At 35.8% G+C, this 24,897-nt stretch overlaps 1 protein-coding gene across 3 annotated transcripts in view; it reads left to right on the forward strand.

Moving 5' to 3' along the window:
• Window positions 1-24,897, forward strand: part of CWC22 (CWC22 spliceosome associated protein homolog) — a 65,220-nt gene that overhangs the window by 21,755 nt on the left and 18,568 nt on the right. For 2 of the 3 annotated variants that reach the window (XM_035007613.1, XM_035007612.1), the window contains exons 4-12: window positions 1,127-1,237; window positions 3,818-4,063; window positions 7,209-7,337; window positions 8,276-8,444; window positions 8,834-8,887; window positions 18,546-18,681; window positions 18,778-18,984; window positions 19,093-19,155; window positions 23,648-23,752. In XM_035007613.1, the coding sequence (XP_034863504.1) occupies window positions 1,127-1,237; window positions 3,818-4,063; window positions 7,209-7,337; window positions 8,276-8,444; window positions 8,834-8,887; window positions 18,546-18,681; window positions 18,778-18,984; window positions 19,093-19,155; window positions 23,648-23,752 (1,220 nt within the window). The remainder of the gene's footprint in view (window positions 1-1,126; window positions 1,238-3,817; window positions 4,064-7,208; window positions 7,338-8,275; window positions 8,445-8,833; window positions 8,888-18,545; window positions 18,682-18,777; window positions 18,985-19,092; window positions 19,156-23,647; window positions 23,753-24,897) is intronic. The other variant, XM_035007614.1, reaches the window with a different exon arrangement.

Genomic DNA, 24,897 nt, shown 5'->3' on the forward strand with positions numbered 1-24,897 from the left:
TCACCTTATTTTGAAGTGCTGCTTTTACTGTTACTACTATCCTTTACATAGCTCCTTATAGATTTTAGAATACTTTTATATATATGTATCATACCTTATAATTGTGTTAAGATGAAAGATCTAGAAATACTGCTGTTAATGTTCATCAGGCATTCATAGTAGTACTTCAGTTATTTCACTTAGGGAGAAGCATCCTCTAAACTTCCTTTCAGTGGTCTCATCTGTTCCTTACCCCATATGTACTTTCTTCTTATTTCACTCTGTTGTCTCTAAAAACTTTTGTTTCATGGATGTTGAATTAATTGTAATGGTTTGCAACTACTTAGTACCTTTCATCAAAGTAAGCTAGAGAAAAGAAAATGTTATTAATGAATTCATAAAGAAGAGAAAAATACATTTATAATACTGTGCTATATTAGAAAAAATTTGCTAAACCCACACAATTCAAACCTGCAACTGTTCAAAAGGTTAACTATATATAAAATATGAATCACTATATATGTTACTGTGTATATTTATTATGTGTGTATGTATTTAACTTCTCTTAAGGTTCTCTGACTTTATTAATATTTAAAGTTCAAATGGCAGATCTTATACTGTCATCCTTGTTTGCTAATAATTTCAATCCTTTCTCATGGCTATTCAGTAAAGCAGCTTCAAGAATAATAGCTAAAAAAAAAAAAAAAAAGAATAGCTAATGTTTTTTGGATGTCTCTTGGAATAAGTTAAACTGTTCTTTATGGAGGCCAACCAATGACATTGGTCTCATTTGTTCAGTGCTTTAATAAAATGTGCCAACTAGGCAAAAGGAGTCCTTTGCAGCGTGGGCTTTTTTCATGCCAACTATATATGATATCCAGATATCTATCTTTTGCTTAAGACAATGTGAATCATGATGACAGGTTTGGTTACGTGAACTCCAGTAGTTGTTTTGTACACAAGCTGAAAGCTTTTATAATCAAGACTAAATGAATGGTGTCAACAAAATAAGCTGTTTGTTAAAAAGTTCAGTAAGACATCGTTCAGTCATAGAGTTGCTTTAGCATTACCAATATATGATTTTCCTAGGTATTTATAACATGTAGTTTTCATCTTATAACTTTGGTTTTCTTATTTAATGTGTTAGATATGCAGAACAAGAAAGATCCCCTCGGGATAGAGATCACTTTGATTACAGCAGGTCAGAATATGAGCATTCAAGAAGAGGGCGTTCTTATGATAGTAGCATGGAGTCACGGTTAGTATTGGAAATTTTAACTATAGAAAAATCATATTTGTTTAAATTTTCTTTATGCTTCATAAAAAAAACATAATAGCAGCTAGCATTACATGGATGTTCTTAGGTGCCAGGCTTTCTAATAAGGATTTCATGTGAATTAACTCCTTATTGCTGTAAATATATGAAGTAGATACTGTTGTGTGTTTTATAGATGAAGAAACTGAGGCAGAGAGGATTTAAGTCATGTGTTTGTGTTTTAAAAGCATGTCAGTGGAAGGTCCAGGTCAGTCTGACATTGAGCCTAAGCTCTTATTCATTATATGGTACTGTACTGCATGAGGACTTGGCAGTGTGAGTTTTTGAGATTCCTTACTGAATGAAAGTCGTTTTTATTATATGACATAGAGTGATCAAAATATACTTTCCTGCATGATGGCACTGGGACAGTGAGAATGAAGTTACCAATCTAGTTTTTACCTAATATAAATTATTCTTTCTTGAGCCTTGGAGAATTTGACTACCCACCCTATTAGGTCGTCCAGTTTCAAAAACTTGTCTACTGTATTTTATTGTTCACGAAGGTCTGTATCCTTTTGATATCTCCCTCATATTACCCACTCTGTGACTATCAAGACTGTACCCCCACTAAAATTTTGATGGCACTCCTGTGCAGTTTGGAGCTAATCACATTATTTGATATCTGCAGCCTAAGTTTCCTTCTCACTACTTACTTTCTAATATATACCCAAAACTAAAATGTCAGATTAAATTAACTTCCAAAAGCCAGGCTCATCTGCTGTCACCATAATGACCCCTTGGGAGAACCAACTACTGCCACCATAATTGGTGAGCTAAGCATTCTGCACTCTTTCTCAAATACTGTTAAAATTCTTACAAACTAGATAGTATTTTTTTCACAATTTGCAAAAAAAAAAGTGAAGTGGGTTTGAAGTGATTATATAACTTACCTGAGGTTGCAATTGCCCATCTGGTAGACAATGAAAGTGGGATTTGAACTCAATTTTGACTCCAAAGCCCATGTTTTCTTCCATAATCTCTGACTGTATTACTCCATTGTAACTGTGTTTGGTCCAGTGTGTGTACATAAGTCTAATTTGATCCATACAGTCACACTGTAAAGTAAGCAGGCTTTGTATTGTGTAGAAAATAAAAGCTAACAGTATGAAAGCATTGGAAGAGAAATATTTCTATTTAGACTTGAAGAAGACTCTATTACTTCTACACTCTAAAGGAACAAACAGTGAAATTGTAAAGATGCAATTTTATCAGCCAGCTAGCAGTCTCACCTAGTGTTTCTCAGAAGAATCGTAACCAATGCCAGTAAATCCCTGCTGTAGCTACTCTCTTAGAACATACTACACCCACAATAAGAAGCAACTCAGTTGCAAATCACTGCCTAGATTGCAGTGCACCTGCCTTTGTGACTAATTGGGGTGTCTATTTGGAACCACTTTTTTTCCCTTCTGTTCACTCTGTCTTCGCGTATACAGTGGTATACTTCCATTTCAAAACAGCTCCTCTGATCTACCTGGCTAGGTGACCCTCCCTCTTTTTGTAAGTTGTATTACTATATATTAAGACAGACCATCTCAAGTACATCCCCCCTAGATCTAGCTAAAATCTATCAAGCAGTTTCCTGGTAATCATGATAAATGACACTTGTTTTTATTTACTGTATTCATTTAACTAATGGTTGCACAAAGCATAAGCAGAATGATCTAAATTTCCAAGGTAGTATAGGTAAAAAAACAGCTAAGTGGACAAACTCCTCTAAAAAAGCAGGAATTTACTCTTCCCATTAGTTCTTGATAGTTTCAGAGAATAATACCTTGATTGTTTTAAAAATGTTAGCTTAAGAAAAGATACTCACCTATAGTAGTCAGGAAGAGTTATAGCTGGAAAATAGTTGATTTTTTTTTCACATTGTCTCAAATAACCAGATGTTTTTGATATTCTGAGGTTTTAAATGCCAGTTTTATCAAGAAATAATTTCAAATGTTACAGTTTTTTAGGACATTTTTATTCCTAAATTGCCATTATTGGAGATAAACTCTGATTTCTTCTTTATACAGTATATTGTGTACATTGCAAGCTAAATTGTCTTCTTTAAACACTGTTTTCATGTCACTATCACACTCAGAAACTATTAGTGATTCTCCACCAACTCCATTATAAAAAACTTAGTCTTTTGCTTGTCTTTTAAGATTTCATAGTCTGACTCAAACTCATCTTTCCAACTACCATTATACATGATTCTTTATTGTTTCCTGACAATACTACTTATTAGCTTGAACACTCCTGCTCCCTTTTTCAGTAGTTACTCTATTCTGCACTAGTTGCAAAATGCCCTCCTTCCTCCTCCACCTTCCCACCCTTGCCCCAGTATAAATTCTGTCAAGTCTTGAAGCCCTAGTTTAAGTTACATTTTCTCTATGAAGCACTTCCTCATCATTCCCGACCAGTTTCCCTTGTCTGAATTTGTGGCCTGCAAATGGTCTTGCTCATTTTGTATTTTGCTCATTTAAGAATGTAATTTATATTGCCTTTTCTCCGTTAAAAAAATTTTTAATATTACAGAAGTAGGGACCGAGAAAAACGCAGAGAAAGAGAAAGAGATATGGATCGTAAAAGGTCTCGGAAATCCCCATCTCCTGGGAGAAGAAGCCCAGAACCATCAGTAACCCAGAGTTCCTCTGCTCAGGATGAACCTACTGCAAAGAAGAAGAAAGATGAGCTGGATCCTCTTCTTACTCGCACCGGTGGAGCATATATTCCTCCTGCAAAGCTCAGAATGATGCAAGAGCAGATCACAGATAAAAACAGGCATGTCAATATCACTGAATATACAATATCGTTGAAAAAAAGTCAACTATGGTCTAATTAACATTGGCTATTGAGAGTTTACATTATTAGTCCACAGTGGTAGAGACCTCAAATTAGATTTCTCCTCTTTACTCCATAAGCTTCCTTGGAGCTCTACTTACTATTTGCCCTGACATTAGCTCAGCTTATTTTTTTACATGAATAAATCAAAAGGGTTTGAAGAAAGATCTTTTATTTTTACTATTTTCAAACTATTCCTTTTATAGTTGTATGCATGCCTATTAGTAGTGTCCATTTTTCATAGATAAGAGAATTATTGATATTTTAGAACTCAAATCGATCTTTCCAGTTGTACCAAACCAGGAGTTGGCAAACTTTTTCTGTAAAAGGCCAGACAAGAAATATTTTAGGCTTGTGCAGTGTTCTGTGTCTGTTGCGGATACTCAGCTCTGCTGTAGTAGTGAATATAGCCATAGGTAATATATAAACAAATGAGTGTGGCTCTCTTCCAGTGAAGCTTTCTTTACAAAAATGGGCTGTAGGCTGCATTTGAGTCATGGATGTAGTTTGCCAACCCCTATACTAATCTATGAAATGAAGTTGACTATGAAATGAGGTTGAATCTTACCTACTCCATAGTTTTCTTTGACCTTACCATCTTAGACTGTAATTTTTGCTAAGGCAAACAATCAAAATTCATTGATGAACACTCACCCTCAAAATACCTTCACTTCCTTTTCGAAATAATTGAGAGGAGCTATATATGAAAGTATCGCTAAGTGTTCAGGACCTTTTTCTCTAGCGGAATGAGAGGATAATTACGAAAAGTATGGTCCAAGATTGAAATGGTCACTCAGTTGCCAGTTAGGTAATAAAAAGATTGGGATAGAAGGTAGCTACACTTTAAGAAAAACAGATTTCCAGGTGAGCCACGAAAGAGTATTCCCACATCTTCCATAGGTATTTTAGTGGCAACTTGAAAGTACTTGAGACCCTTAGATAAATGAAATCTAAATTTGGTTCATGAATTAGCTTGCAGTAGAAATGTCATTTATATAAAGTATAAATATTTGAAATAAAATTTTTAAAATTTATGAGCTAGCAAGGGACATTAGATGACATTAAATTTAAAACTAATTAGTAAGTTTCTCTGTATGTGTAATATTCCAGTACATGGTAGTAATGCCTGCAGTGTTACATTTAGAAGGGATTTGGAGATGGCTTCTGTGGTTAGCAGGAGCTTCATGAGCACGTAGGCCTTCTGCTCCCTGCTCTCTGGAGGAGGCAGGAGTGGCAGCTTTAGTGAGTCACTGTCTCCAATCCAGTCCAAAGCAATCCTGATTATAGACAGAAACATTGTTATTAAGCCAAGTCTTACTTCCTTATATATAAAGTGGGTGGAGAAGAGTCCCCAGTATACATAATTTTACATAGATTTCTGGAAGATAATTTTATATACAGTTTAAATCTGCTCCTAGGCTGTAAAGGGGACAAGGAGAAGTAGAAGTCTCTTAAGAGAAGTCTATAGACTTTACTTTTAGTATATACTAAGTCAGGGGAATTGTAGGCTTCTTAATTAGGAAATAAAATTGTGCTTGGTTGTAGTTTTTGTTTGTTTGTTTTACCGAAGTTTAATAGGAGAGATTGTGATTATGTATGAGCAATCTTATTAATTAGGCTAGTTTTTAAGCCATTGATCTTTTTTCTCAAATAGTAGCATACCAAAGGGTGGGGTTGGGGCCCACTGGAAATGTTGCACCCACCTCAAATGCAGCCATTTAGGGAATACATGATCTAGAGGGAATTTAAAAACAATATAATTTAACTGCAAATCAGTCTGCTTTTTGTCCTTACCGTCTGCTGAGGACAATGTCAGTGATAAAATACTCTTCCCCACCAGGGTAGACTGCTCTCACCACCTCTCCCTTGGCATACCACTCCAGAACAGGGCCCCTTAACCTACAGACCTTCCAGAGGTCCATAGGTAGAATCTAGCCATCCATGAATGTAAATGGAAAGAAAAACTTGCATCTTTATTTTTACTTACCTCTAACTAAAATTTCGCATCTCTTTCTCTCGGGACTATAGGCAGGAGACCATAGTATTAACAAAGTATTTGCTGCAAATATCTTAACATATTACTCAATGGCCATGCTACTTGGAAATTAAAGAAGTTATTAGGCCTACCACCACTTCTTGTTATTTAATGAAGCACATAGAATTCTATATCAAACTTTTTTTTCTTTTCATGCTTTGAAAACTATTTAAATATGATTGGTATCCTTTGTAATCCTATATATTTATATGTATTATTTCAAGAAGCCCTTCAGCTTCACCAGACTGCCAGAGAAGTATAAGGAAGATGAAAAAGATAAAGACTTTCTGCAGCTGAAATCATATTCCACAGAGAAATAAATATAAAAAGCATAGAATTATAGAGCTTTAAAAGACCTTAGGTGTTATCAAGTTCAACCTAAACAAACCCAGTTAGGCTATTTGCCTAAGATCTAAGTTAAAAAACAAGTAATACAGATGTGGGACTACTGTCAAATGCAGAGATGTTCTTTAAAATACAACAGTCTTTCAGCCCCATGATTTCATATGACTTTTCCTTTTCCTGTATTTATCACCATTTCTTTACAGTTTAAAATATTTAATTTTGTTTTCCTTATGCTTTTATAAGAAAGGATGTAATAAAAATCTCCTTTTTATGGCTTATACTTGGGTATTTCATATTATAATTTAAAAATTTTTAAAGTTGTCATTTTAAAATATTTTCTTTAAAGACAGTTTTAACTAAATGAAGTATTATAATGTAAAATAAGTACGTATTGAATCTAATAAAGGAATGTTATAATTTCCAATATGCATGGACATAAGAACAAAACATTATCCTTATATATTCTTATATAATTTTATTATGTTATTAAAGAGAAGTGATCTGTAGTTGAGCATATGTACAGAACATCAAATGTAGGTTTAGATATTCATATAGTCGTATATTTTACTGCACTTTGAGGTCATTTTGTGAAAATAATGTTAAAAGCGGAGAAACTCCCAAGTATTTTTTATGTTCTTATTATAATCTCCAGTTATTGTAATTGTTGATTAAGTTTTCATCTTTCTTAAAATCAATTCTTTTTAGCTTAGCGTACCAGAGGATGAGCTGGGAGGCCCTAAAGAAGTCAATCAATGGTCTTATCAACAAAGTCAACATTTCTAATATAGGTATTATTATTCAAGAACTTCTTCAAGAAAACATAGTTAGAGGAAGGTAAGCATCAGCTATTTTATTTAAAGTATTTCATAGCAATTTTTCAAATGAACATAATATCTACATGGGCAATAGTCATTAATTTATTGTGCTACTTCAGTAGTAGTCGAGAATAGTTATTTAAAATGCATTTCTTGTAAAAATGTAAGCTATTAACAAATAACTTGTACTTCACCATTAGAAATTGTTGCAGAGTTTTTGCTTTTTGAGAAGGTTTGATGTCACATATTGATTTTTGTGCAGACATTTGTTTACTGAATACTTCCAATAATTTAAACCCATAAGGAATAATGAACATTTTATTTATATATAATTTTAATTTCTAATGAAAGCAAAGTGAGAATGTAAAAGAAATAAGAAAGATCAATGATAAATCTTAGAAAAGCAGAAAAGAATGACAGTCATTTTTTTTGTACTTTTAATTGGTTGTGATTTAAAAAAGGATCAGGAAATAGAAATATTTTATATTCTATTTTTTTATTTTGAAATTTAAGGGATGTTTTCCTGTGTCATTTCACATGACCCTGATTTATCATCTCCAAAACATTGGTGAGGGGGCATATAAAGTAAGATGTAACATGTTGTGGGGATATAGAAAGTTGACCAAGAGGCAGCTTCTGTCCTCAAAAGTAGGTAGGTAGAGCTCTCCCATTTTAGTCAGAAAGCACCAGAGGCTATATGGGTTGCTTATGATCTCACAATTTATAGGCTGGGTTTTCTTTTCTCATTTTCTACTCTGTTGATTCAGTTGTCAAAGTTCAACCTGAAAACTATTAAGATATTGTTTTACTGCCTTTTGGCAGTCCAATTATTATTTGTCATTAATTGCTGGACATAACTTTGCATCTCTCCCCTTATCAAATACATATAGAACCGTGCTCATTTCAAAATGAGTTAGAAGTGGAACCTTGTTGACTTTTTTTTTCTTTTTTAAACAGAGGCCTGCTGTCCAGATCTGTTTTGCAAGCTCAGAGTGCTTCTCCAATCTTCACCCATGTTTATGCAGCGTTAGTGGCAATTATCAACTCAAAATTTCCACAGATCGGAGAATTAATCCTCAAGAGGCTAATTCTTAATTTCCGAAAAGGCTATCGAAGAAATGATAAGGTATATATGATGGGCTTATAAGTCGACTGCCACATAGGGACAGACTAATAATCTAGTTTCAACAGTGATAAGCAATGTTGATTGCCACATAGGAATTCTTTTTAAAAACTGCATTTCATGAGAACATTTTTTTGTTCCATTAAATACCTCTGGCCACTAGTGATGAGCTACAAAACTGATGGCTATAACTGTAGAATTGTAATAATTTAACCAGAAATGACACTATTTTGCATGTAATAGTTTTTATCTTGTAACTTTCTTATATTATAAAAATTATCCTTATGTGCTACATATTTTAAATAGAATGTGTAAATAAACTGTAGATTTAGTAGTTAAATAAAAATGGTTTTAGTTTATAGATTAAAATTTTCTCTACCTTCACTTTTCAGCAACTCTGTCTTACTGCTTCAAAATTTGTGGCACACCTTATTAACCAAAATGTGGTAAGTAATTCTCAAAATTTGGTACCATTCACTGGCATTAGACATCACATGCTTGATGCCACTTCACTGACACATCTCTCTTTGTTTTGCCTTATAGTCTTTCAGAAAAGTATCTTGGATGATATTTGAGTTTTAAAACGTAATAAATGTGTTTAATATTCTTAAATATAAAAAGAAACCCAGAACAAGTATTTTATCAAATTAATCTGACTCTTAATACTATACATAGTTATTCAACTACAAATTATTCCTTCAAAGAATGTAATTTAATCATATTTATAAGACAATAAAGTTGATAGTTCTTCCACTCTTTTCTCCTGTACCTGTTGTTCATGAGAATGTAATACTGATATTCTATAAAAAACATACTGCCTCTTCAACAACATGGTATATAGTCATATATTCTTAGAATCAGTTTATAGGGGTGCCTGGGTGGCTCAGTTAATTAAACGTCTGCCTGCAGCTCAGGTCATGATCTCAGGGTCCTGAGGTCAAGCCCCGCATCGGGCTTCCTGCTCAGCGGGGAGCCTGCTTCTCCCCGCCACCCCCGCTCATGATCTCTCTTACTCTCTCTGTCAAATACATAAATAAAATCTTAAAAAAAATAATCAGTTTATAAAATATAAATGAAGTAATTTTAATCTGTTTTAATTGCAAGTAATTTTGTTCAGGTTTTGTGCTTATTTTGTATTCATCCATTGATCTATTTCAGAGGTTTTTTTTTTTTATTTGAGAGTTTTGAGTTAGCTTCTATTTAAACTTAAAAATAATAGAATTGCTCTTATTCATACTCAAAGATTTCCTTCAGATGTATATTATGTTTAATTATATATGAGAGGAAGAATTTTGAAGTCACATTTGATCTTATCACCATTAATATTTTAATTCTTTCCTACATAAAATTCTTTACCATGTTCATTCTTTTTTTTTTTTTTTAAGATTATTTATTTATTTGACAGAGAGAGACACAGCGAGAGAGGGAACACAAGCAACGGGGAGTGGGAGAGGGAGAAACAGGCTTCCTGTGGAGCAGGGAGCCCGATGTGGGACTCGATCCCAGGAACCTGGGATCATGACCTGAGCCGAAGGCAGACGCTTAACAGCTGAGCCACCCAGGCGTCCCCATGTTCATTCTTAAAAACCCATTACATATTAACCTAATGAGTTAAATTATTACAATGATAACTTGCTTCTTAAGACCACAGAGACTTAATTTCACATATCTATGTGAAAGCACAGAAAGTAAGTTTTAGTTTTTGAATGTATATTCATTTATATTGAAAATATTTTTGGCATTGCCACAAACCAGTTAAAAGGTTAAATATTTTAGATCTTCCAACTATGGTACAGGGCAATATTTTCTTTTTTTTTTTTTTCTTTCTTTATTTATGTATTTATTAAATTTTCTTTTATTATGTTATGTCAATCACCATACATTACATCATCAGTTTTTGATGTAGTGTTCCATGATTCATTCTTTGTGTATAACACCCAGTGCTCCATTCAATACATGCCTTCTTTAATACCCATCACCAGGCTATCCCATCCCCCCCACCCTCCCCTCTAGAACTCTCAGTTTGTTTCTCAGAGTCCATAGTCTGTCATGGTTCATCTCCCCCTCCAATTTCCCCCACTTCATTTTTCCCTTCCTACTGTCTTTTTTTTTTAAACATATAATGTATTATTTGTTTCAGAGATACAGGTCTATAATTCATCAGTCTTACACAATTCACAGCACTCACCATAGCACATACCTCCACAATGTCTATCATCCAGCCACCCCATGACTCCCACCCCCCACCACTCGAGCAACCCTCAGTTTGTTTCCTGATATTAAGAATTCCTCATATCAGTGAGACCTATAATATATGTCTTTCTCTGATTGACTTATTTCGCTTAGCATAATACCCTCTAGTTCCATCCACGTTGTTGCAAATGGCAAGATTTCAGGTTTTTCGATGGCTGCATAATATTCCATTGTATATCTATACCGCATCTTCTTTATCCATTCATCTGTTGATGGACATCTTGGCTCTTTCCATAGTTTGGGTATTGTTGATATTGTTGCTATAAACATTGGGGTGCACATACCCCTTCAGATCACTACATTTGTATCTTTGGGGTAAATACCCAATAGTGCAATTGCTGGGTTATAGGGTAGCTCTATTTTCAACTTTTTGAGGAACCTCCATACTGTTTGCCAGAGTGGCTGCACCAGCTTGCATTCCCACCAACAGTGTAGGAGGGTTCCCCTTTCTCCACATCCTCGCCAACATCTGTCGTTTCCTGACTTGTTAATTTTAGCCATTCTGACTGGTGTGAGGTGATATCTCATTGAGGTTTTGATTTGGATTTCCCTGATGCCGAGCAATATTGAGCACTTTTTCATGTGTCTGTTGGCCATTTGGATGTCTTCTTTGGAGAAAGGTCTGTTCATGTCTTCTGCCCATTTCTTGATTGGATCATTTGTTCTTTGGGTGTTGATTTTGATAAGTTCTTTATAGATTTTGGATACTAGCCCTTTATCTGATATGTCATTTGCAAATATCTTCTCCCATTCTGTCGGTTGTCTTTTGGTTTTGTTGTCCAGTTTCCTTTGCTGTGCAAAAGCTTTTTATCTTGATGAAGTCCCAATAGTTCATTTTTGCCCTTGCTTCCCTTGCCTTTGGCGATGTTTCTAGGAAGAAGTTGCTGCGACTGAGGTCGAAGAGGTTGCTGCCTGTGTTCTCCTTTAGGATTTTGATGGATTCCTGTCTCACATTTAGGTCTTTCATCCATTTTGAGTCTATTTTTGTGTGTGGTGTAAGGAAATGGTCCAGTTTCATTCTTCTGCATGTGGCTGTCCCAATTTTCCCAACATCATTTGTTGAGGAGACTGTCTTTTTTCCATTGGACATTCTTTCCTGCTTTGTCGAAGATTAGTTGACCATAGAGTTGAGGGTCCATTTCTGGGCTCTCTATTCCGTTCCATTGATCTGTGTGTCTGTTTTTGTGCCAGTACCATACTGTCTTGATGATGACAGCTTTGTAATAGAGCTTGAAGTCCAAAATTGTGATGCCCCCAGCTTTGCTTTCCTTTTTCAGCATTCCTCTGGCTATTCGGGGTCTTTTCTGGTTCCATACAAATTTTAGGATTATTTGTTCCATTTCTTTGAAAAAAGTTGATAGTATTTTGATAGGGATTGCATTAAATGTGTAGATTGCTCTAGGTAGCATTGACATCTTCACAATATTTGTCCTTCCAATCCATGAGCATGGAACATTTTTCCATTTCTTTGTGTCTTCCTCAATTTCTTTCATGAGTATTGATAGTTTTCTGAGTACGGATCCTTTGCCTCTTTGGTTAGATTTATTCCTAGGTATCTTACGGTTTTGGGTGCAATTGTAAATGGGATCGACTCCTTAATTTCTCTTTTTTCTGTCTTGTTGTTTTTGTATATAAATGCCACTGATTTCTGTGCATTGATTTTATATCCTGCCACTTTACTGAATTCCTATATGAGTTCTAGCAGTTTTGGGGTGGAGTCTTTTGGGTTTTCTACATAAAATATCATATCATCTGCAAAGAGTGAGAGTTTGACTTCTTCTTTGCCGATTTGGATGCCTTTTATTTCTTTTTGTTGTCTGATTGCTGTTGCTAGGGCTTCTAGTACTATGTTGAATAGCTGTGGTGATAGTGGACATCCCTGCTGTGTTCCTGACCTTAGGGGGAAAGCACTCTTTTTCCCCATTGAGAATGATATTCACTGTGGGTTTTTCATAGATGGCTTTTATGGTATTGAGGTATGTGCCCTCTATCCCTATACTTTGAAGAGTTTTGATCAAGAAAGGATGCTGTACTTCGTCAAATGCTTTTTCTGCATCCATTGAGGATCATATGGTTCTTGTTGTTTCTTTAATTAATGTATTGTATCACATTGATTGATTTGTGGATGTTGAACCAGCCTTGCAGCCCAGGAATAAATCCCACTTGGTCGTGGTGAATAATCCTTTTAATGTACTGCTGGATCCTGTTGGCTAGTATTTTGGTGAGAATTTTTGCATCCATGTTCAGGGATACTGGTCTGTAATTCTCCTTTTTGATGGGGTCTTTGTCTGATTTTGGGATCAAGGTAATGCTGGCCTCATAAAATGAGTTTGGAAGTGTTCCTTCCATTTCTATTTTTTCAAACAGTTTCAGAAGAATAAGTATTAATTCTTCTTTAAGTGTTTGGTAGAATTCCCCTGGGAAGCCATCTGGCCCTGGGCTCTTGTTTGTTGGGAGATTTTTATGTTTGTTTTTTGTTTTGTTTTGTTTTTTAAGATTTTATTTATTTGACAGAGAGAGACACAGCGGAAGAGGGAACACAGCAGGGGGAGTGGGAGAGGGAGAAACAGGCTTCCCGCAGAGCAGGGAGCCTGATGTGGGGCTCGATCCCAGGAACCTGGGATCATGACCTGAGTCGAAGGCAGACGCCTAATGATTGAGCCACCCAGGTGCCCCTGTTGGGAGATTTTTGATGACTGCTTCAATTTCCTTAGTGGTTATAGGTCTGTTCAGTTTTCCATTTCTTCCTCATTCAGTTTTGGTAGTTGATACATCTCTAGGAATGCATCCATTTCTTCCAGATTATCTAATTTGCTTGCATATAGTTGCTCATAATATGCTCTTATAATTGTTTGTATTTCTTGGTGTTGGTTGTGATCTCTCCTCTTTCATTCATGCTTTTATTTATTTGGGTCATTTTTCTTTTTGATAAGTTTGGCCAGGGGTTTATCAATCTTACTAATTCTTTCAAAGAACCAGCTCCTAGTTTTGTTGATCTGTTGTACTGTTCTTTTGGTTTCTATTTCATTGATTTCTGCTCTGATCTTTATTCTTTCTCTTTTCCTGCTGGGTTTAGGCTTTATTTGCTGTTCTTTCTCCAGGTCCTTTAGGCATAGGATTAGGTTGTGTATTTGAGACCTTTCTTATTTCTTGAGAAAGGCTTGTATTGCTATATACTTTCCTCGTAGGACTGCCTTTGCTGCATCCCAAAGATTTTGAACAGTTGTGTTTTCATTTTCATTGGTTTCCATGAAATTTTTTAAAATTCTTCTTTAATTTCCTGGCTGACCCATTCATTCTTTAGTAGGATGCTCTGTAGCCTCCATGTATTTGAGTTCTTTCCGACTTTCCTCTTGTGATTGAGTTCTAGTTTCAAAGCATTGTGGTCTGAAAATAGGCAGGGAATGATCCCAATCTTTTGGTACTGGTTGAGACCTGATTTGTGACCTAGGATGTGATCGATTCTGGAGAATGTTCCATGGGCACTAGAGAAGAATGTATATTCTGTTGCTTTGGGATGGAATGTTCTGAATATATCTGTGAAGTCCATCTGGTCCAGTGTGTCATTTAAAGCCTTTATTTCCTTCTTGATCTTTTGCTTAGATGATCTGTCCATTTCAGTGAGGGGGGGGTGTTGAAGTCCCCTGCTATTATTGTATTGTTGTCAATGTGTTTCTTTGATTTTTTTATTAATTGGCTTATATAACTGGCTACTCCCATGTTAGGGGCATAGATATTTACAGTTGTTAGATCTTCTTGTTGGATAGACCCTTTAAGTAGAATATAGTGTCCTTCCTCATCTCTTATTAGAGTGTTTGGTTTAAAATCTAATTTGTCTGATAGAAGGATTGCCATCCCAGCTTTCTTTTGATGTCCATTAACATGGTACATGGTTTTCCACCCCCTCACTTTCAATCTGGAAGTGTCTTTGGGTCTAAAATGAGTCTTTTGCAGGCAGCATATAGATGGGTCTTGTTTTTTTATCCAATCTGCTACCCTGTGTTTCTGATTGGGGCATTTAGCCCATTTACATTCAGGGTAACTATTGAAAGATATGAATTTAGTGCCATTGTATTGCCTGTAAAATGACTGTTACTGTATATTGTCTCTATTCCTTTCTGGTCTATGTTACTTTTAGGCTCTCTCTTTGCTTAGAGGACCCCTTTCAATATTTCTCGTAGGGCTGGTTTGGTGTTTGCAAATTCTTTTAGTTTTTGTTTGTCCTGGAAGCTTTTGATCTCTCCTTGTATTTTCAATGACAGCCTAGCTGGATATAGTATTCTTGGCTGCATATATTTCTCATTTAGTGCTCTGAATATATCATGCCAGTCCTTTCTGGTCTGCCAGGTCTCTGTGGATAGGTTTGCTGCCAATTTAATGTTTCTACCATTGTGGGTTACAGACCTTTTGTCTTGAGCTGCTTTCAGGATTTTCTCTTTGTCTGTGAGACTTGTAGTTTTACTATTAGATGTCGGGGTGTTGACCTATTTTTATTGATATTGAGGGGAGTTCTCTGTGCCTCCTGGATTTTGATGCCTGTTTCCTTCCCCAAATTAGGGAAATTCTCCACTATAATTTGCTCCAATATACCTTCTGCCCCCCTCTCTCCTAGTTCTTCTTCTGGGATCCCAATTATTCTAATATTGTTTCATCTTATGGTATCACATATCTCTCAAATTCTGCCTTCGTGATCCAGTAGCGGTTTGTCTCTCTTTTTCTCAGCTTCTTTATTCTCCATTAATTGGTATTCTATATCATTAATTCCCTCTTCTGCCTCATTTATCCTAGCAGTTAGAGCCTCCATTTTTTATTGCACGTCATTAATAGCCTTTTTGATTTCGACTGGGTTAGATTTCTTATTTTATTTCTCCAGAAAGCGCTTCTCTAATATCTTCCATGCTTTTTTCAAGCCTAGCTAGTATCTTTATAATCGTTATTCTGAACTCTAGTTCCGACATCTTACTAATGTGCGTATTGATTAGGTCCCTGGCAGTCGGTACTGCCTCTTGTTCTTTTTTTTTGAGGTGAGTTTTTCCGTCGTTTTGTCCAGAGGAGAATAGATGAATGAGAGAACAAAATGCTAACAGGGTACCAGTGACTCCCGAAAAACAAATCAGAAGAGACCTGAAACCAGGGGAAAAGAAAGGGAAAGAAAGAAAAAAAAAAAAAAAAAAAAAGAATATGGTCAACTATGATCAGGCTGGTGCATAGATCAGTGCCACACACTAGATTTTGGGCGTATTTTGGTCTGTTAGAAGAAAGTGCCTCCCAAAATTTTAAAGAAAGAAAAATTTATATATGTACAAAAATAAGGGTAAATATGATGAACTGATGGAATATGGCTGTAAAGATGAAAATTATAAAAAATTTTATAAAAGGAATTGATAAGATAAGTTGTTTGGAAAAAGAAAGAAGAGAAATTAAAAAGAAAAATAAAAGGGAGAAAATGTGATCAGGCAGGAGACTAGAACAAAGCCATACACTAGAGATTTAGAGTATATTTTGGTCTGTCAGAAGAAACTGTATCCCAAAATTTTAAAGAGAGAACAACTTATATATAGAGACCAAAAATAAGGTTAACTGCAATGAAAGGATAGAACATGACTCTAAAAGTGAAAAATAAAAAAGATTTTTTAGGGGCACCTGGGTGGCTCAGTCGGTTAAGCGGCTGCCTTCAGCTCAGGTCAGGATCCCAGGGTCCTGGGATCGAGCCCCGCATCGGGCTCCCTGCTTGGTGGGAAGCCTGCTTCTCCCTCTACCACTCCCCCTGCTTGTGTTCCCTCTCTCGCTGTGTCTTTCTCTGTCAAATAAATAAATAAAATCTTTAAAAAAAAAAAAAAAAGAAAAAAGATTTTTAAAAAAGGAATTGATAAGATGTTGGTTGAAAAAGGGAAAAAGAAAAATTCAAAAAAAATAGGAAAAGAAAATTTAAAAAATTAACTTTGAAAGACTAAAGAATTGTGGGAAAAAAAGCCATGAATTCTATGTGCAGTATTCCCCTAGTGCTGGAGTTCTGCTGTTCTCATTGATCGGTAAACTTGGTCTTGGCTTGCTGTTCTTGCTGATCTTCTGGGGGAGGGACCTGTTGCAGTGATTCTCAAATGTCTTTGCCAGAGGCAGAATTGCCCTGCCCTTGCCGGGCCGGGCTAAGTAATCTGCTCAGGTTTGCTCTTGGTAGCTTTTGTTCCCTGCAAGCTTTCTGTACAGCTTTGGAGGACGAGAGTGAAAATGGTGTCCTCCCAATCTCTGGCCCGGAGGAGCCGAGAACTCAGGTCCCCACTCCTCAGTGAGCCCCCAGAGAAAATCAGTCAATCACTCCCATTTCCCTGGTCTCTGGCGGCACTCTCTGCTCACCCAGCCCATCTCTGGCACCAGACCCCGTTTGGAGTCTCCAAACCCAGCAGATTCCTGCGGTGTGTTCCCACGCCACTTTTCCTGGGAGAAGAAGGGGAGTCTCCCCAGATCTGCCGCTTGTTGGATCCCTGCTGGAAGAGCAGTGGCCCGACTGTGCCACGGATCACGGTTTATGGCAGCCCCAAGCTGAGAGCCCGCTCCTCAGCTCTATCTCTGCAGCTGGCTTCCCCACTCTGATACCTGGGAGCTCTGCCGCACTCAGGCACCCCCGGTCTTTCTGTGACTGAGGGTCCTGAGACCACACTGTCCAAGCGAGGGTTCCACCTCCCACTTAGCCACTGGATCGACGTCCCTCAGCGGAGCAGTCTTCTAGAAGTTCTGATTTTGTGCTCCTCTGCTCTATCACTTGCCGATAGGGGCTGACAGAGGCTCCCTTCCCCTGTGGTCTATCTTCCTGTATATTGCCTCGGATTTACTTCTCTGCACGTCCTACCTTCCAGAAAGTGGTCGCTTTTCTGTTCAGAGAGTTGCTTCTATTCTTTTCTTCAATCTCCTGTTGAGTTCGTTAGGTGTTTAGAATGGCTTGATACCTAGCTAGCTGAATTCCTGAGACCAGACGAAATTTATGTCTCCTACTCCTCCACCATCTTGCACCTCCTCCAGGGCAATATTTTCTTATCACTGATGTAAGATTATTAGACCTTCCCACCATCCCACAAAATAAAAGCAATATGTATTTTTGATGTTGTGCTCAATGGAAAGGATATTTTCCTGAGTTAAGACTTAGACTGTTTCCTTCCCCATCTCAAAGAAGTATCCGACCTTAGGAAGGCATACATACAGTGTCTTGAAAATGCTTCCTTTTCACAGCAAAGCTGCTCAATAGACTTTTATTTGCACCCTACCTGGCATTGTTTTTAAGTATTAATTTTTGAACATGGCGAGTGTCAATAACTTTATTTAGTAAAGAAAAAGAAAAAAGAGGGAAGTGTTTCCAAACTGTCCTTGAGTTCCAGACACAGTTATTTTCTGATAAAATTATTCATGTAATTGAAGAACTATTTGCTGTATAGCAGAATTGCTGATAGAACGAACTAGGAAATGGATATAGAGAGTTATGGTTGTGAAGAAGGGCATTAGAAAAAGTGTAGTTTAATTTTTAACTTCTATTTTGAAGCTAATTATGGCATTTCCTGTAGCTATTATAATAATGTATAAGAATTATTTCTTCTGGAAATAAATAGGTGTATTTAATGTAATCAATTTAGAGTTTTGGAACAATCACCTGGAAATTTTTAACAGACATAATGAGAGTGAAAGAAAAATTATATCCCATATTTGGAGTATTTCTCTATGTATTCTAAAAACGTTGCTCATCATGTGTATAATGTTACTGCTGCAAAAACCAGATTTGCTAATTTTTTAAATTACTATCAATAGTAGGTTAATATATGTAAAAGTATTTTCTCAATTCCATATGTCTTCAATCTGTTTAAGGCACATGAAGTTTTATGCCTAGAGATGCTCACTTTGCTCCTGGAAAGACCAACAGATGATAGTGTTGAAGTAGCTATTGGTTTTCTCAAGGAATGTGGCCTCAAATTAACACAAGTGTCACCAAGAGGAATCAATGGTAACTATAAGCCCTTGGCTTGATATTGAGCTTTTGTTTGAGTATTATAATATCTTTTGCTTATTTTATTGCTTTTTTCTTTCATTTTAACTTTAGCTATATTTGAGCGCCTCCGAAACATTCTCCATGAGTCTGAAATTGACAAAAGGGTTCAGTATATGATTGAAGTGATGTTTGCTGTACGGAAGGATGGATTCAAGGACCACCCTGTTATCCTAGAAGGACTTGACTTAGTGGAAGAAGATGATCAGTTCACCCATATGCTCCCTCTGGAGGATGACTATAATCCAGAAGATGTTCTTAGTGAGTCTGAGTTGGGGAGGGGTGGGCCGGGTATAGGGTGAGTTGGGAAGTGGGGCACCAACAAATGTAAATATAGAAAATAAACAATTTTTAATTTATCTTTTTAAGATGTTTTCAAGATGGATCCTAATTTTATGGAGAATGAAGAGAAGTACAAAGCTATTAAGAAAGGTATATACAATTTTATAATCTATTTTGGATAAGTAGAAGCAATTCATGTAGTTATATAATACTGATAGAAAGGTTTAGATCACTGACCTAATGAAATCTCTGCTATTATGAAGCCATTCTCTTCACTGTTTTCCCATGCGTTATTTTTCTGTCTGGTGCTTGTTTATGGTATTACTTCATTCTAAATTATTTACCTCATTGTCCCTGTCCTCTTTCCCTCTATTTAAATTATACAGCCCTTAAGTCTCATTCCTCTTAAGAAATGTCTATATAAGGTTGCCTGGGTGGCTCAATCGGTTGAGCATCTGACTCAGTTTCGGCTCAGGTAATCATCTCAGGGTCCTGAGATTGAGCCTTGTGGTAGGCTCAGCAGGGAGTCTGCTTGAGATTCTTTCCCTCTCCTTCTGCCCCTCTGTCTGCACACATGCTCTCTCTGTCTCTCTCTCTCTTGCTTTCTCTCTCTAAAATAAATAAATAAATCTTTAAAAAAAAAAAAAAGAAATGTTCCTATATTACTAGTGGCCCTTCTTTTAAGTTCACTACCACTTAAGAATTGGTGCTTAAATTGATGTCCAATGTAATATTCAACTAGATGCTATACTTTTATTATAAAGTACAGTATTTTATTATTTCTTCAGAGCAGGTTGATATCCTGATAAAATCAATGACAATTCCAGATAGGCTATCAGTGCTCAATAAATTAATAAATTGATTATTATTATCATTTGTATGTCATCAATATATTATAAGCACTAACTTTGGACAGACTTTGGTTTGTATTTTGTCTGTGCCATTACTAGCTAAGTGACTTGGCACAAATTACTTGTTTGAAGTAAATGTTACTTGTTTGTTTAAGAATAAATAAAATACAGTGCTTTGTATTATCATAGAGCAAGTATTTAGGCAATGCTTTTTTTTTTTGACATTTGTATCATTTCTCTTCTAAAGTTAATTTTCAGGGATACCTGTGTAATTCTATTATAATTATAATTTTATAAGTTCGTTTCCCTTGAGTTGTGATTTTATGTGAGAAGTACTTACTGTTCTGAAAGCTCTCAGGAAGACAGCAGGAAGCCTAGAGCTCTGGTCACTTCCTCCATTCTGTGCTTCAGTCAGGCTTGGAAGTAGAATGAAGTAGAAAGTAAGGTGTAAGCAGCTTTCCATTTCTATACATTATTCTAAAAATCTGGTACAATAAAGAGATTGCTCTCCTTAGGTGCCAGTTTCCTAGGGACATTTCACTACAATAGCCAGATTCCTTTTGCTATTACAATTTAGTTTCTAGACATGGAGAATTCCTCAGACCTATTTTGCCTTCTTATGAACTTCTTTTTCTGCAGTATCACTCAAAGATTCTAAATGGTTTTATGGAATTTTTATCATACCTAGTATGATTTTTTTTTTCTTTTAACTTGGAAACTCCACATCCATTTCTTTAGGCCAACGGTGGTTGAGCAATGCTAGGAAAGTAGTACTTTTCTTTATTATAGCACCTAAACTCTCTGAACTTAAGTTCCCTTTATACTCTTGAAAATTATTTAGGACTCCAAAGAGCTTTTGTTTGTGTGGGTTACATCTATTGACATTTACTTCATTAGCAATTAAAACTGAGAATATTAAAAACATTTATCAAATTATTTCAAATTAACAGTAATAAACAGTGTTATACATTATATACTTTTATGAAAATAACTACTTTCTGAAACAAAGAAATTTAAGAAAAATGGCATGTTTTGTATACTCGATACAATTTAATATCTGACTTAATAGGAGATGGATTTTCATATTATTTGTGATTTCAGTCTCTTGCAATAGGTTGTTTTCATTGAAGTATATGAAGAAAATTTAGCCTCATGGATAATATGTATTTGGAAAAGAGAGAAGTATTTTAATAACCTTTTTAGATAGTGTGTATATTCTTTGTTAATACTATGCCAGTATTTAAAAGCTAATTGTTTCTTAAAGATTAATTGCAGTGTGAAACCTGAAACAATATTCTTGAATTTTCATGCTCTATTACATCAAAATCTATTGGCCTGTCACTTTGAATGGATCTTTTACCCATGCAGGATTTTGCAACATATTCCGTTGGTCATTTAGAAAATATCAGTTCACTCAGTTATGCATATTTTCTAAGTGTTAACATGTCAACATTATCAAAATTAAATTAACACATTAACATGATATCAAGAAGTCACATTTATTAGTATTGCCACCTACCTCATCAGAGAAGTCTAAGTATTGGGAAGCTTTCAACCTCACAGGAATGGATCCAAGTTCTCCAAAGTTCTAATTTTCTCTTGAGAACTCCCTATTTTATCATGGTAGTAAATACTGTTAATTATTTTGTTGAAGTGACAGTCTCACTTTGTTTATATTTGAGAAAATGTCTGCCAGATTCCTAACAACTATAGTTTGCCAACTATTCTTTCAAGTAAAAATGGAAAACATCACTAATTGACCTTGCAAGTCAAAGAGTAGCACAAGTGCTTTTCTTTGAGGTAACCATCACCATTGTGCATCTGTCTTTAACAAAAGGGCTATGTATGAATTCATGTTTTGCTACTCAGATGATTATATATGCTTACACTTTAGGGCTGAGCTTCAGTGAAATTAGCAGTTTTCTACTTCTTCCTCAAGGGCATCCTCAGGTCAAACTAGCTCTTTTCCTGCCTCCAAGAACATGGCAGTAAAGAGCAAGTGATGGCTGGTTCAGTTTGGTGCTTGATTTGTGCTCAGATTGCAGCAGCTTCAACTCCCATTGCTTCTGGATGCTTGTAGATGGTAGCACAGCAGAAAGGCAGGTAATGTCTGGATGTTGTTATGAAAATAGTTGTGACCTCACAGACCACCTGACAGGTCTCACTGATCCCCCGGGGACTTACATCATACCTTGAAACCGCTGCTTCATTCAGTTAATGAAATCCAGTTGTCATTGCCTAAGTGATTTCAGTAAGTAGATTCTCAGGTGGAGAGATGAGGAGAGGATGATGTAAACGACCAGACAATTCATTTGACCTTCATTCTTTCATAAAATGTTCTTCTAGAACTGGCATAAAAAAATGGCCACAGCAGGAAGTGGGCACAGCTTTAGTAATTAGCACCTTAGCGTGACCCAGGTGCACTTGTGTTTTAGGTCTTACAGCATTTGGGAAGACAGCAGGAGTGCCTGTCTTCCTACTATTGAATACTAAATAGTTTCCTCTCTTAAAAGTCTGTCTAAGCTATATTATGTAATAGGAAACTAGACACTTTACATTATTTCTTGAAGTCACATTTGTTAGAGATATTCTTGGGATTTGTTTGTCAGCTAAGGGCTGAATGACAACTCTTCGTTTTAATAAAATGATTTATTTTTCACAGTATGAAGTTTTCTGCTAGCATTAAATATTATATGTGACTCCTGATTTATAGTGCTCAGTTAAATATAAGAAATTAGAATTTCCCTAAAAGTAAGTTCACCCTAAAACTTTATCTTTTTTTTTTTTAAGATTTTATTTTATCTGACAGAGAGACACAGCGAGAGAGGGAACACAAACAGGCAGAGTGGGAGAGGGAGAAGCAAGCTTCCTGCTGAGCAGGGAGCCTGATGCAGGGCTTGATCCCAGGACCCTGGGATCATGACCTGAGCCGAAGGCAGACACTTAACGACTGAGCCACCCAGGTGCCCCCCTAAAACTTTATCTTAAAAACTCTGATTTTAGAAGAAATGCAAAAGTGGAGTGTTAGCCAGGTTTGTAAAATCTTTTATCAGATCAACAGAGCACAAACCATTGGGCGAAATATAACTAGTTTTTTTTCACTTGTTAACTATTAATATGATGACTAGCTTTATGTAGTCTCTTATTTACATTGCTGTTTTCATACAGTTCTAGATGTAAGTTGTATTTTAAGAAGTGATTTTCCAGTGAAGTGTTCATCTTACCGATTTTTTAAAAGGTTTTTAAACTTCTGTTTCTGTTTACATGTGGAAAGTCTTGAGATTAATTGTAATGTTCTATTCAATAGGTATACGTTAGAATAAAAATCTCATTACTGTTTATTGAAAGTAAACACTAAATTATGCAATTATTTTTTCTCCCTTCTTTGTCTTTCACAGCCTAAATTCTTATTTTCTATATCTAGCCTTAGCTTTGTATAATAGACTGTATCCTTTCTGATGCTGAACTAATAATATTTTGACTCCAGTATACTAGTTTCCATTCATAATTTGTTTTTCCGGTGCTCTTGCTCTTTTGGAAAACCTTCATCTACTTTTTTTGTTGTTGTTCTTCTCATCCCTTCCTTATTTTATGACCATTTTCTACTTGGCAGAAGAATGATATGTATGGCTCTCTGACCACCTAGGCAATAACATGAGACCCCTGTGCTCACATCGTTGGTGATAAACTGTAGCCACTATGGATTTTGGCAAACTGAGAATTATCTTCTCAGAATGAGATTCATGTGTATCACTTGCTCATTAATATTTTCCCATACTTTGTTCTGATAGAAATTCTTGATGAGGGAGATAGTGACTCAAACACAGACCAAGATGCTGGAAGTAGTGAAGAGGAAGAGGAAGAAGAGGATGAAGAGGGAGAAGAAGATGAAGAAGGTAAAAGTTAGCTGATTCTAGTAATACTGTAAAATACTCTGAAATTAAATTAATTCTAATGTAATCCTCTAAAATAGTGGTTCCCAATCTGTGGAGGGCTGGGGGCTGCTACTGGCATCTAGTGGGTGAAGGCTGGGGATGCTGTTAAACATCCTACAAGTCACAAGACTGCCCCCACCACAACAGAGTATTATCTAGCCCAAAATACCAGTATTGCTAAGGTTGAAAAACCGTGCTCTAAAAGTGTTAAAGAAGGAAATCATTTTTTAATGATAATCAGCATAATTTCAATTTGACATTTTATGCCTTTGAGTATAACCCATGAAAAAGATGCATTCGTGTTGAGTGCATGTGATTTCTGCAACCCGACATGAATGTGACAGATGAATGTGGCTAGGTATTTGCTATTCATTTTGGCAACATAGAGTGGGGAGGCCAAAAGCTGTGTTTGCACAAATCAGGCATAATGTTCTTCTTCAGCTTTGATTACTTTATTTCACAGAAAAATAAGCTCAGAACTTTATTTTATTTAAGTCTTAGTTAAAACATCAAAACATACGTAAGACTGGTCATTATTTACTTATATTGCATATTTGAAAATATTAAGAGTATATCTTTCCCTTTTAGGACATAATCTACTTTAGTTCTGTCCTAAAGTGTAATTATTCTTCTACAACATATTTTATAAAAATAAATTCAAATTTTTTTTCCAGTGTCTTTCTTACTTAAAACATTTCCTATGTACTATATTTAACTTTAGAATTTCTTTGTTTTATGTGAAAATACAGTTCAAATAAGAACCACTAAATATTTATAGGGGAAATTGTCCTGCATTAGATAAGAGAGAATTTTGATAAATACACATATTTATATTGGACCCATCTAGTCTGCCATGATGACCCAGTGTTCTCTGAAACTGATTATCTATCCATAATTTACAGTCCTTCCAAATTATCAAGATACTGTTTATAATTCTAGAAATAGTATTTTACCAAACAACAGCATGAGTGCTGCCTTTTATAATGTCTAAATGAGCAGGCAACACAGAAACAAAAATATTTCTGGCATGATTCTGGACTTCTTTGAACTGACAAAAGTTATTAAAATACTCTAAGATATGGCAGAAGACTGGAAATGGTTACTTT

This window comes from Mirounga leonina, unplaced genomic scaffold (assembly GCF_011800145.1).
Source record: "Mirounga leonina isolate KUSES-001 unplaced genomic scaffold, KU_Mleo_1.0 Mir_151, whole genome shotgun sequence".
NCBI lineage: Eukaryota > Metazoa > Chordata > Mammalia > Carnivora > Phocidae > Mirounga > Mirounga leonina.